The 13,731-nt window shown below is 37.8% G+C and overlaps 1 protein-coding gene across 1 annotated transcript in view; it reads right to left on the reverse strand.

Moving 5' to 3' along the window:
* Positions 1-5,526: 5,526 nt before the first annotated feature.
* LOC306863777 (protein FAM222A-like) overlaps positions 5,527-13,731 on the reverse strand; it is a 33,970-nt gene continuing 25,765 nt past the window's right edge. Inside the window, exon 3 of the mRNA XM_079407332.1 lies at positions 5,527-8,508. Coding sequence (XP_079263458.1) covers positions 7,613-8,508 — 896 coding nt within the window. The 3' untranslated portion in view covers positions 5,527-7,612. The remainder of the gene's footprint in view (positions 8,509-13,731) is intronic.

Here is a 13,731-nt window from a genome sequence, read left to right on the forward strand (position 1 = left end):
TATGATTAATTTCAATATTACACTGAATGTAGTGATGCACCTCAGCACCAGCAGAGGGCGCGCATGCGCAATAATTCATCTCGCTGATATATTCATAACTGATCTCAGAACGACTTAAAGATCAAGTTATGTTCCTTAACCTGTTTAATCCCACATTTTTCCCAGACATGAAAATATCCAAATTATGTGTCATTATAGTAACCGATTGAAATAATCAATAATAATAATACATAGGTCTATGTGTATATATACATAATTTTTATTTGTTTTTTTGGAAAAATGTGTGAAATATTGTGTTTTATGGTCAGTCACAATTGTGACCGGTGGGATAATGTGTATACTGAACTAACATATTACTGCAGTTATATATCTCAGCTCAGCTATTTGAAACTTTCATCACATTCTAGGGTGTATAAAAACCCTTATACAACACTGATAGGAATACTGAGATATAAAAGACAAAAAATACATCCATCAACATATTTCAAAATTGTTACTTTATTGAAACATGTCGTAAAATTGTTATATTAGTGCTACCAGTATTACATCATCAATATTGTAAGTTAATTTGTAACATTTAAACTTAGAATTTAGTGCAATATTCACTGTAACTTTGTCATTGCAATATTTTAGTGTAACCTTCACTAACAAGTGCATCAGGTTTTAAATGTATACCTGCATGCACTGTATTATCCCAGCGGTCTCTATTGTTGCCATCAACATGTTTACTCATTCTATGACCACACTCAACAAAACGGAATAATTGTGAATTCATAACATGTACCAAAAATAATTATGTTAACATATACTAGCCTTTGGTTTTGGAGCTTTGATCATCTTCTCCAGGTGCAAACAGGAAATAAACTGCTCTGGTCATGTGACACAATTTGCACTAACCATGTGAAACTGCACATATTTAAATGAGACCCTTTGTTTTTTTCTTCCATAGTTGCAGGAAATGCACTAAAACGCCATTCAGTAACATTTTTAGAGCTTTTTTCTCAGTCTCTTTGGTGAATTTCTCAAATCATCCTTAATATTTGCTAAGAAGTATGTGCATTTCTCAAAACAATTCGTACAAACTGCACCACACGATGGATTTCCTGCAAAAGCCTGTAACTTACTCAGAATCTTTAGTTCATCTCTCAAAAGTAAGTATTTATGTCAATGAACATATCAGTGCCATCAGAATGAAAAGTCCTTGTGTCATTGTTCACAAATAAGAGTCAAAATGCTTAGTCTTGTTGTCAATATAACAGTGCACTATACCTGATGTAAACTATGGCAGCAGTTTGGATGACAGTTACTTTAGTGAAATACAGAAGCCTGCACTTCTTATGTATGCCATACAGGTGCTGGTCATAAAATTAGAATAGCATGAAAAAGTTGATTTATTTCAGTAATACCATTCAAAAAGTGAAATTTGTATATTAGATGCATTCATTACACACAGACTGATATATTTCAAATGTTTATTTCCTTTAATTTTGACGATTATAACTGACAACTAATGAAAGTCCCAAATTCAGTATCTCAGAAAATTAGAATATCAATTAAGACCAATGCAAAAAATATGATTTTTAGAAATGTTGACCAACTGAAAAGTATGAAGATGAAAAGTATGAGCATGTGCAGCACTCAGTATTTAGTTGGGGCTCCTTTGGCCTGGATTACTGCAGCAATGCGGCGTGGCATGGAGTCGATCAGTCTGTGGCACTGCTCAGGTGTTATGAGAGCCCATGTTATATATATTATATATATTATACAGAAATATATTATACATTTTGAGCAACATGATATTAGCAACTGATAATGAAGGAAACAGCAGACAAATGTACATAATCAGTTGCATGAATGTACCAAAGCAATCCCAACTTGTTCAAAAGAATGAGAAACTTATGATGTGCACAAGTGACTAGATGATGTGGAGGTTGAACAAGTAGTTTTGAGAACATCATTTCTGATCTGAGAAATGCACCAAAGCCTCTGAGAAACACTGCAATATGAAGGGATGAAGCAAACACACATACATTTGTGAAAAATAAAACTGCAATGCACTGAAATTCAAAGAGATGCATGTAACTAGAAATGCACACTTTGTCACGAAAACGTCTATATTTAATTTGATGAAACCTAGTTTTAAAGTTCTGCAAATTTTAAAATGCCTTGACAGACAGAACTAGACAGACAGACGGATAGATGAGGGACGGACAGACGGACGGACGGACAGACAGATCTCATCTACTGCTGAAGCTAATATTGGTTTAATATGAGGTTTGCAGGGATTTATTAAGGTCTGTTGCGGTACTCATCTCAGTTATGTGTCTTCCAGAAGTCACTTTGTTTTGTTCATTTCTTTTTTCACCTCATAGACTTCATGTAGCATCGTCAATCAATGATGCATGAATGTGGATCTTCAGTTTTGTTTTGCTGATTCTTTCTCTATCAAACCTAATAATATGCTACCTGCATATCAAAGTTTAGCTGAAACATCATATTACATATTTACTGCCATCCTTAAAGCTAGAGAAAACGTTACAGTTATCTAATATAAAAGTTACTTGAAATGAAATACATGTTATCTGAAATAATATATGCAATGTATTTCAGCTAGAAATAAACAACAATTCTCAGTTTAGTTTAAAATATAAAAAATAAAGTAAAAAAAACAAAACAATTCAAACTACTAAAAAAAGAAAAAAAGACAAAGAAATGACTAAAACCTTAAGTAAAATTAAACAAACCAAAAAATTAAATAAAAACCAATACAAAATACTAATAAATCCATAGTATCTAAAAAATAGAATTGCATAAATGCAACAACTATCAAATTTATTTGCATGGCACAAAAACTGAAGCGTCGTTGTGTTGCACTCTACATTTCATTCCACAGCAGCTTCACAGCATGCTTTATTAAAGTAAAACAACACGCCTGCAAACATTTCATGAGCAAATCCAGCTCTGCAGGGCATTTCCATGACTGTGTGTCAGCCGGAGCCGCGTTACTCCAGCATTTGATTGACTTGTATGTGAAAGAAAATTAAAAAAGCAAGGTCTTTTTAAATTTACCGTTTCAGCGTGAGTGCAAATCCTGATGCAGCAAGACCTGCAGTGAAAACCACTGATCATAATTACAACTGTTGCGATACATGAATGAATCTGTAAAGCTGTTCACATGCATTGCTTCTCGGTCTGGATTCTGTCTGCGTTTGCTCTCTTTGCCCTTGCAGAGCTGATAGAGGAGGACGAGGAGACGCGTGTGAGCTCAGGTCACACTCAGAGCTGATTAGCTGCGGCCCCGGGGCCGATAAAGACACCTGACCACACCGCCCTCAGAGGATAGCAGCCTACGGAGCGCGCTTGCACCCTGATGAGGGACTGTGTTAACATCTGACATACAAACACAGTGAACAAACAGACTTGACTGTCCACAACAGCCACATTTACCCCAAAATCAAAATGAAAAATAATATACGTCAAAGAATTATATTTGCATCAACAGAATTTCACACCAAAATTCTAAAGGAATAATAAAATAAACAATTTTTGCATCAAGAATATTTCTTCACTAAAATTGAAAGAAAAAATATATTTTGCATCAAGAACATTTCTTCCCAAAACCAAAATAAAATAAAAACAAAACAACTCATGTATTTTACTGTATTTTGAAAAATTCCAACTCAAGAAAAAAAAGAAAGAAAAAAACAAACATTTCACCCGAAGACCAGAGTTAGACATGTAATTTTACATCAATAAAATTAGGCCTTTTCACCAACTTTTTCACCTTGTGTATTTTAAATCAAAAAATCAAAAATCTTGACATTTTATAATAGTGTACACTGTTTTTTTTAGATGTGAGAAAAGTAATTGTGTTATGTGCACCTGACAGTGTTTGAAAGGCTTCAGCAGCACGACATTAAAATTTAATGTGCGCTTAAAATGACAAACAGACCAGCAGGAATAGAAAACATTCCTAAATTATATTTATTTGACAATCTTATTGAAGTAGAAATCAACACTGAAGCTCGTTTGCTGACAGTATAATTGCACTTTTAAACTTCGAGCCCACAGTGTGCCGTTACACACACACACACACACACACACAATAAAACACTTGAACATGACAAAACCTCAGATTTCAAGACTCCCAATTCAAATATCAATAAATAGAACAAAAGGAATAATATATAAGATATTAATGTGTTCCTGTGGTAATTAATAACAGGTATTGATGGAGAGGTTAAGACCTCGACTCCATGATCCCAAACCATCCATCACAGCTTCATAGAAGATCAGCAGATCAAAACAAACTTCATCTTCATCATCATCAGAATAGCAGAACAGCAGAATCCGTCTGGAATCACATTCTGATTGTGAGGATTTGAGGACAAACATGAAATGCTTTAGATAAAAAAAAACTAGAATAAAAAATCTTATAAATATGAATGTCATCTTGTTGGCAGCAACAAACATAAGAGTAAAAATGTGCATTTATTTCCATTTAAATTAAGTGTTTCTATGAAGGACTCATGCCAGAAACATCGTCAATGATTTACAACAGGAAAAATCATAACTCTTAGGATTCAATGTCATTTAGGAGACTTTAATGAGAGTTAGTGAATGTGAACGTGTTGCAGTGATTGGAAATGGCACAGGAGAAACACACGCGTGTCACTTCCTGTCATGTTTTTGGCAGCTTGTCTGAGAAGGTAAATTCTGATAGTTCAGCATCAGTCTGACGTTCAACATCTGAGAACTTGATAAAGTGACACTTCAGCAGCTTTCAGGACGTGTGTCATCAGTTTGAACCTGCGCTTCTGAATCACCTGCGCTTCTGAATCACCTGCACTCCTGAATCACCTCTCTTCTGAATCACCTGCGCATCCGAATCACCTGCGCTTCCAAATCACCTCTCTTCTGAATCACCTGCGCTTCCGAATCACCTGCACTCCCGAATCACCTCTCTTCTGAATCACCTGCGCTTCCGAATCACCTGCACTCCCGAATCACCTCTCTTCTGAATCACCTGCGCATCCGAATCACCTGCGCTTCCAAATCACCTGCACTCCTGAATCACCTCTCTTCTGAATCACCTGCGCTTCTGAATCACCTGCACTCCTGAATCACCTGCGCATCCGAATCACCTCTCTTCTGAATCACCTGCACTCCCGAATCACCTCTCTCCTGAATCACCTGTGCTTCCGAATCACCTGCGCATCCGAATCACCTCTCTTCTGAATCACCTGCGCTCCTGAATCACCTGCAGTACTGAATCTTTTGCTACTGAATCACCTGCACTTCTCAATCTTTTGCCACTGAATCACCTGTGCTTCCGAATCACCTTCAGCACAACGGACTGAAGAGAGATCCAGGCCTGTTTCACACATCACATGCGAGCGGTTCAGGCTCATTTCTGCTGCAAACAGCTTACAGGATCAGAGTTTCACAACCGAGGCTGTTTTCACAGTGAACAGTGACTGATATCAGCAGGAAACAGTAAAAATAACAGCAAAATACAGTGAGAATGCACTAGAAAAATATTTATTACAATCTCTTGCAATGCAGCCTTTAAAAAAAGCAAAATAAACATGGTTTGCTAAAAAACTTTTGTGGTTTGGCTTTTGAAAACAATGAGGACAGTTTTTAATAATGAGTAGGGGTGGGACAATAAATCGATATGGTGATATATCGCGATCCTTCTCCATGCGATACCAGAATCGATATCTGGTGCCAAATATCGATAGTTTCATAACTACAATAAGGGTGCTCTAAATAGATTTCCCTGCTTCCAGCGTCTAAAAATGCGTGGAAATCGCGGCCGCACCATTTCCAGCTTCTTTCCAAAGCACTCTGAGGAACCATGAACCTCGTTCTCTATGAAGATGAAGCACGAGGAATCGAAGGATAAACAGATTTCCAGCCACTGTATTAGCTATACTGCTATATTATATATAAAACTGCCCCGGAAGCGCCAGAACAGCTATCAGCGCGGACCATAATGAGATTTTTTTCTGAAAGAAATTATGACTTTTATTCATCAAAGCTGCATTAAATGAATCAAAAGTGCCAGAAAAGACATTTATAACATTACAAAAGATTTCCATTTCAAATAAATGCTGTTCTTTTGAACTTTCTATTCATCTGTGAATCCTGAAAAATAAAATGCATCACGGTTTCCATAAAAATATTGTGCAGCACAGCTGTGTTCAACATTGATAATAATCAGGAATGTTTGTTGAGCAGTAAATCTGTATATTAGAATGATTTCTGAAGATCATGTGACACTGAAGACTGCAGTAATGATGCTGAAAATACAGCTGCAGATCACAGAAATAAATTACAGTTTAACACATATTCACATAGAAAACAGCTTTTTTTAAATTATAAAAATATTTCACATTTTTAGTGTATTCTTCATCAAATAAACAGCTTTGGTGAGCAGAAGAGACTTCTTTCATAAATATTACAACCTCAAACTTTTGAACAGCAGTGTATAATAGGATGTGTTTTTTTTGCGAGCTGATGTGTGAAAGAGGCCTTAGAAAAGCTCTCGATCTCTTCAAACCATTTCTGAAACGTGACCCTAGCGTGATGAACACACTACCCATTAATGATTAAAAAGTGTCCCTTAATTCCAACCACATACGACCCTTCAGTTCAGTGTGGATTACCGTTAAGGTCATTGCACACTGAGTCCGAAATTTTTGCACATTAAAAAATAAATACAACCTCACATCGTGTCATTCACGTTTACACACTCCTCTGTCCATCATAAAAAAAATTCGGATCAGGTTCGATTTTCTGTATTTTCGCATCCGTAGCAAGCATTTTGATGGGAAAAGATGACATACGCATAAGAAATTTCGTACTCCGTGTGCAAGAGCCTTTACCCTTTACCTCACAACACTGCAAAAATAATTCTCTTAGTATTTTTGTCTTGTTTTCTAGTATAAATATCTAAACATTTTTGAATGAAGATGCAATTACTTGACAAGTAAAATTATATTTATAAAAATTGTTCGTTTTTGCTTAAAACAAGCAAAAATATCTGCCAATGGGGTAAGAAAAATAACCTTAATTCAAAGGCTAAACAAGATTATTTTTCTTTACTGCTTTGGCAGATATTTTTGCTTGTTTTAAGGAAAAACTAAAAAATTTTATTGATTTTTTTACACAGAAAACAAGACATATCTTAAGTTATTTCACCTGTACAATAAATTCATCTTGATTCAAGAATTTTTAGAAAGATTTATACAAGGAAAAAAAGACAAAAATACTAAAGAGAATGTTGTTTTGCATTATTACTCCCCAACACTGGTTAGTGTCAGGACGGTTACTTTGGAAATTTAAAATGTAATAACTAGTGTAACTATTTCAATTACTTTTAAGTAATGTAACTGATTACTTTTCTAAATTTCTAACGAATGTTTTCAACTGTTAATCACTTAACATTTAAACATTTAAAGCAGACAGGTTAACCTTGCAGTACAACTCAACACTGATTACTGCCAGACTTTCAGAATCCTTCATCACTTGAATTAAGATTATAATAATTGAATTTTAAAGCACAGCCACTGCAAAATAAGAGAATGATGTTTTGCAGTGAAGCGTCCTATCTCAGCACAGGCAGCTGAAGGTGCGGCTCGTATCTGCGTCCCAGCATGCGCTCCTTGATGCAAGGCGGGTGGATCTCGCTGATGAGGCACTCCAGAGACTGCAGGCTGCTGCTGAGGTTCTTCCCTTGCGGCCCACAGCACAGGAACGCCGGAGGCTGTTGGGTGTATGGATGGAGGCGCGATGCAGGCGTCTCCTGAGGGTTATAACAGTCGCTATCCGGTGTGGCAAGCACGCTATTCCAAGCGGGAGCGAAAAACTGGCCAACTGAGAAATCGCAGTGCATCGCGGGGGGCGTCGAGACTTTGTCTAGAATCGTTAGACTGGGAGGGTAGGATCTGTAGGAAACGTCAGGCGAGCGGTTTCCCGATCCATTCATGTGCGGATAATGCGCCCAATAATCCGAACCAGCTACATCCGCGCTTTGAGTGGGCAGAACAGCTCCAGAACATGCCTGAGCAAAACTGGAGTCGGCGCAAGACGCAGACAAGAACGAAGGACTGGATTGGATGTTGGACGGACGGCTCATGTGATAAGACACAACGCTGTACGGCCGGTGTCTGTTCCCGCTGGGCGGCGCATACGGAGCCACCGCCATTTGGATAGGGGATAGTTTGGTTCGTTTTCCATCGGCGCTCTTTAGCACGCCTTTGGCCACGGAGGAAGTCTTGACGATCGCCAGCAAGCCTTGGTAGGCGCCGGCATAGGAGTGCGAGCACGGGCCCAAGCCCTGTCGGCCAGTGTCCAGGCCGTTGACGGTCCTGCTGATTTGCTTGTGCTGTGGGACCCTGATGTTGGTGGGAAAGATCTTGATTGAAAGCGGGCTGTCGGCTGTTCTTTGCGCGTAGGCGTCCAGTTCATCCGCAGATGGGTAGCGCATGGAAATCTGCTCGCCTGCAGACAAAGAGAAAATGGCATGAATAATTGAACGCTGCATTATTCTCAGCAAGGCCGTACCAAGTGTTGAACATTGGGGGGGGGGGGGGGGGGGGGGATTTTTTAAATTAAGTATAAAGAAATAGAATGGTAAAAGAAAAACTGCATCTAGTTCTAGTTGCAGCAATTAGCAAATAATTTAAAATATGTACACATTCACTCTTCGTTGTATGCCTAATGTGTCAAAAATGCAAAACGTTTCATGTCTTGTAACATTCAGTTAGGAATTACATGAATCATGTAAATGATGTCATTTTACGGTGAAATGGGAAAAGTAAAAGGTAAAGGAAAAGTAGAGTAATTTGCATCATTGGAAAGTATATTTTAACATTTCTGTAGTAAAACAGCTGTCAAATATTAAATGTTCGGTTACTTCCATTTTTCTTTCAACATTAAAACTGATGCTTGAGCTTTAATTCACATTCTGCAATTGTGAACAGTAAACCCGCCCACTTTAATTTGACTGGCCATCTCAATCATTTTGACATGGACAAGTAGGCATGTAACGATTCACTCAACTCACGATGCGATACACGATACTGATTTCAGAATACGATTCTCTCACATTTAGTTTTTTTACAAAATGAGATTTAAGAAATTATAAATGAAAAGGTCAACATTTCTTTGTGAAATTGAAATAACTAAATTGAAATTTTAAAACAAACCCCAAATCAAATAAATAACACAAAATAAACCTGTTCATATAAACAAACTAAGGTTTTTGTCTGTGCTATTTACATTTAAAATTAGAGGCAACCACTGTATTTTAAATCACGATCCTCATGCAGCATGAGCAGTTTTTAATCTTAGTTATATTGTAGAATTCCGAAATCTGAAGCAAAAACAGAATGGTCTGACTTTAGTGTTGTGAAACTATATTACATTAAACATATCTAATAATTGGGGGCACTAGTCTACGGTGGTTACGGCCCTGATTCTCAGTGCACACAAAGCCATGTATGTTGGCACTTCACCAAGCAAACACCTTCAGTGGATCACGACTAGTATCCTACAAACTCTCCGCAAAAAACAATGATGTTTCCAATTTGAGATCGTGCTGTCCGATGGAGCGCCTTGCACCGGAGGTGTTTGGCAATAAATATGGAAGAGTGATGAATACTGGATGAGCTAAAAATAATCAGACGTCGCACAAGAAAAATCGTCCAATAAAAATGAAGATATTGAAGCATCTGCATTGCTCTCCGTTTCCTTATTTCCTCGGCTGGCTGTTCATCCTCAGACATCTGCATCTCTCTAAAAACTCATTTTGTGGAGGGAGACACCTCGGGCAATGTTTGATCAGTGCATTATGAAATTAATTTGGTCTTTCTTCAGGACAAAATTGGATTACCTTGGGAAATCAAGGGGGAAAAGAAAGATGAGTAGGGGGATGGGAAAGGAGCTAATTTTGTTTCAGTGGCTTGAGTGGAATTCATTTCATGGCGTTTGGATGTGCAATCCGCTCAAAAGGGGCTTGGATACGGATGGAGCTACATGCAAAATTAACATTAGAAACGATGCTATACAAGCAGCAAATTGGAAACATGGCTTTATGTGTGTTTGTGCATATGTGTGCTGCTCAAATGCATCTCGATTGGATCCCTTGACTATAATGAGCACAGGATGCCCATAGACACCATCTTATCGCCACAATAAATGCAAGCCAATTTCATTGGCAGCCAATTTTGATGTGTCTTCAAATGCAGTAGCTTTCAAATGAAAACGGGACCTACAGCCATAAGTGTACGAGAAAGCGACGGCGACTAACTGAGATTGGATTTAAACACCATTATTCAGGCAATTTCATGGCTGTTTAGCTTCCCACAACACAAGGAAGCTGGAAAAAGGTGCTCCATTTCTGAGCAGTAAATCTACTGGTGGAAAATACGGCCGGAATGACACCTTTATGGAATTTCTGACATGAAAAGTGCTGAAATTAAGGCCGATTATGCCACAGTCAATCAAAATCACTCCACGGCGCACAATTGAAGGATCTCTACCAGAAAAACACAAACACAATCCAATCAGCTTTGAGTCCCAGCAGTCATTTTGAGCGTCTCCTCAATCACGCGATGCCAAGCTAGCGTTGTTCCCATTCGGGATTGATTTGGGACTTCATTTCATTCCAGGCCCACAATGAGCCTCCAACTGTGAAAATGATTCAATCTACAAGATCCATCTCATAAAGGAAATAAATTGAGTGTTTAAAATGAAGGGAAGAGGAGAGGTGGAGAGGCCCGCTGAGCCCACCACGGTCACCAAACACAATGAAGCTCCAGAAACACTCACATGGACTGGGGGTATCTGACTTCAAGAAAAAAAAAATCCATCAAAACGAGATGGTAGAAAGGAACATGTTTGAAATTTAAGGCAAAAGCATTCAAAGTGCTTGGGTTTCAGCATTTCGAGAGTGGCAAATCTATGAAAATACTATAAAACTAGTTGGTCTGACCAATCATTATGCATTACAGACAAATGAAATGACTTCTTGTGTTGACGTAGCGTCAAAACAGGAATTTCACTCTCAGAAAACATGCAAAAATTGTACTTTTAGGTGTACAACAGCTTAATCGCTAGGGCAGTATCTTCAAAGGGACATCTTTGTACGTTATTTACCCCTACAAGGTGTATATTACTACTCAAAACTCTTGAAAATAAAATGGTTCCATGAAGAACTGTTAACATCCATGGAACATTTCCAATGCACAAAAGGTTCTTTATAGTGGGGAAAAAAGGTTCTTTAGATTATGAAAATGTTCTTCACATCAAGAAAATAATGGTTCTTTTAAGACCGGTTCACTGCAAGGTTCTTTGGGGAACCTGGAATGGTTCTATAGCATCACTGTGTAAACAACACCCTTTTGGAACCATTTTTTTAGAGAGTAGAAGAACCTTGAGGCCGTTATATTCTTTAGTTCTTCAGAAATCATCTGTGAACAGCTCACCAGAAACCAATCTGCTGAACCTTAGAGAGCCAAAAACTGTTCTTGATCAACAAGAACAACCAAAAGAATGTTTAATTCCATAGGAAATCCTAAAATCATTTTCATATTATATAAACAACAATAACTTGCATTGAAAGATCAAGAGTTTTTGGCTCCCTAAAGGTTAAAGGTTCTAATGGAACAATCGATGCCAATAAATAACCTTTATTTTTAAGGTGTATGGTACTAATATGCACCTTTTATAGGTAAATAAGATCGTCACATTATTTCTGACAGTGTTGGGTGGCACATTAAATGGTTTGCACTTTTGTTTGTAAATAGCCAATAGGCTTCAGTTTGAGATGAACAGCAATAGTAAACCATGATTTAGAGAACATTTGATTGAATAAATGAAAACGTACAGCCAGGAAATCTAAAATATAGATGTGAACAGGGAGAAAATGGAGAAGCTAATCACTGAACCAAAACGTTCCTCCACTGAAGTGAAAGTAAAATGTCTAAGCTTTAGCTGGTTATGAGCAGAGGTAATTAGCATCTTGACCTTCAGTAATTATCCACCTAGTGCTCACTAACCTTTCAGCTATATATACACAGCAATCAAGAAGCACAATTAGCTCAATGTAAACGTCCATCTGATGTTCGCATGTTCCTCAGGTTGAGAATGTGACGCTGTTTACCAGTTCAACACACGCTCAGTGAAAGTCAAGCCTGTGATCAAACTCACGTGCATTATTACACAAGGACAAGGATGGGGGGCTCTGAAATCCCAATTAACACGCAGCTAATTAACTGCATCTGACACGGACTGAACTCTTAAAGTAGGCCAGAAACAAGAACAAACCGCTGCAGATGAAGGGAAGCGTGGGGGGTGTTTTGACAGACGGACTCGTTCATTACTTCACCAGAGCCGCTAAAACGAGCAAGAACTGAGAGGAACGAGACGAGCAGATGGTGGAGATCTTTCAGCGTGACCTCTGGACGCTCTCCATCTCCTCACAAACACACCAATGCTTTCAGTCACCGTAAGCCGTTTAATCTGCTCCCTGTGGTCACAGTTACCGCAGTCGTGCCGGATCAGAGACCAGATCTCAGACTTTTCTAGCGGCTTCTGTTAATCGGTGATTAACGGACGAACAAAGCCTGTGTGGCTGGGACTCGGTGACATTCACTGCACAAACCTTACCCAGAAAATGCACAATAGATCAATAGAGATGTAATGATATTATTGCAATAGCAAGACGTGATGATATGAAACAATTAGGTTTTCCGGGCAAAAAGTGTAGTTTATAGTATATTTACTATAAGTAAAAGTATATTAAATTAAGTATATTTAAACTTCTTATTCAAACACAAAAGGTCAAAGGTCCAGAAACATAGCTTGTGATCCAGTGTTTTCCGCGCCTCAGAACGGCTCCATTCACAGTGAATGAAGTGAACTTGTTTATTTCACATGCTGTGAGTTTAGCGCACATTTGCGAACGCAACGGCCACCAGTTATGCTTTATTTTCACGGCAGATGATTACAGCATTTCACTAGATTTGTAGTGAGATGTATTTTTGTGAGCATGTTTTCACTGAAGCTGGAGTTTTCTTTCAAAACAAAAGCTCTACTGCCGTTTACGTCTAAATAAAAGCTTAAGTGCAGCATGATTTGCGGACAGCTAGCGGTTTAAATGCAGTCCAGATTCAACATCTCTTTCAAGTGTAGAATTTAGGAAAGAATTATTGTGATTTCCCAACTGTAGTGTAAAGCAAAAATAATATACCTATGAATATTAATTTTCATTTATTTTACAGTGCAGTTGTTCTACAATATATGGCTATTACTGTCATTGTTATTATTATTATTATACTCTAATTTGTTTGTCTTCCGCAGTGTGAATGTAATTTAGACAATATATCACAAATAAAAAGAGGGTTGAGTCCCCTTTAAAAGTTCAGGTACAAGTCAATTCACTGACTTTTTTCTGACTCAAGTTTTCTTAGTTAAGAACATGGGTTGGAGCTCTTAATTTTTTTATTTACGTCTCAAAGTGCATTAGATAGTAATTTAACTTTAAAATGTACAAAATTAAAAAAAAATTCCAATTCTTTTGTCTTTTTAAAAAAATATCAATATCACTTAAATAAATATCAGAGGACTTCACATCGCGATATCATCGTATTGTGAGATTTTGATATCGTTACATCCCTAGTGATCAAGCTAAACACACGAACACCACCGCTCTCAATCCAA

This window comes from Barbus barbus (genome assembly GCF_936440315.1).
Source record: "Barbus barbus genome assembly, chromosome: 45".
Lineage (NCBI taxonomy): Eukaryota > Metazoa > Chordata > Actinopteri > Cypriniformes > Cyprinidae > Barbus > Barbus barbus.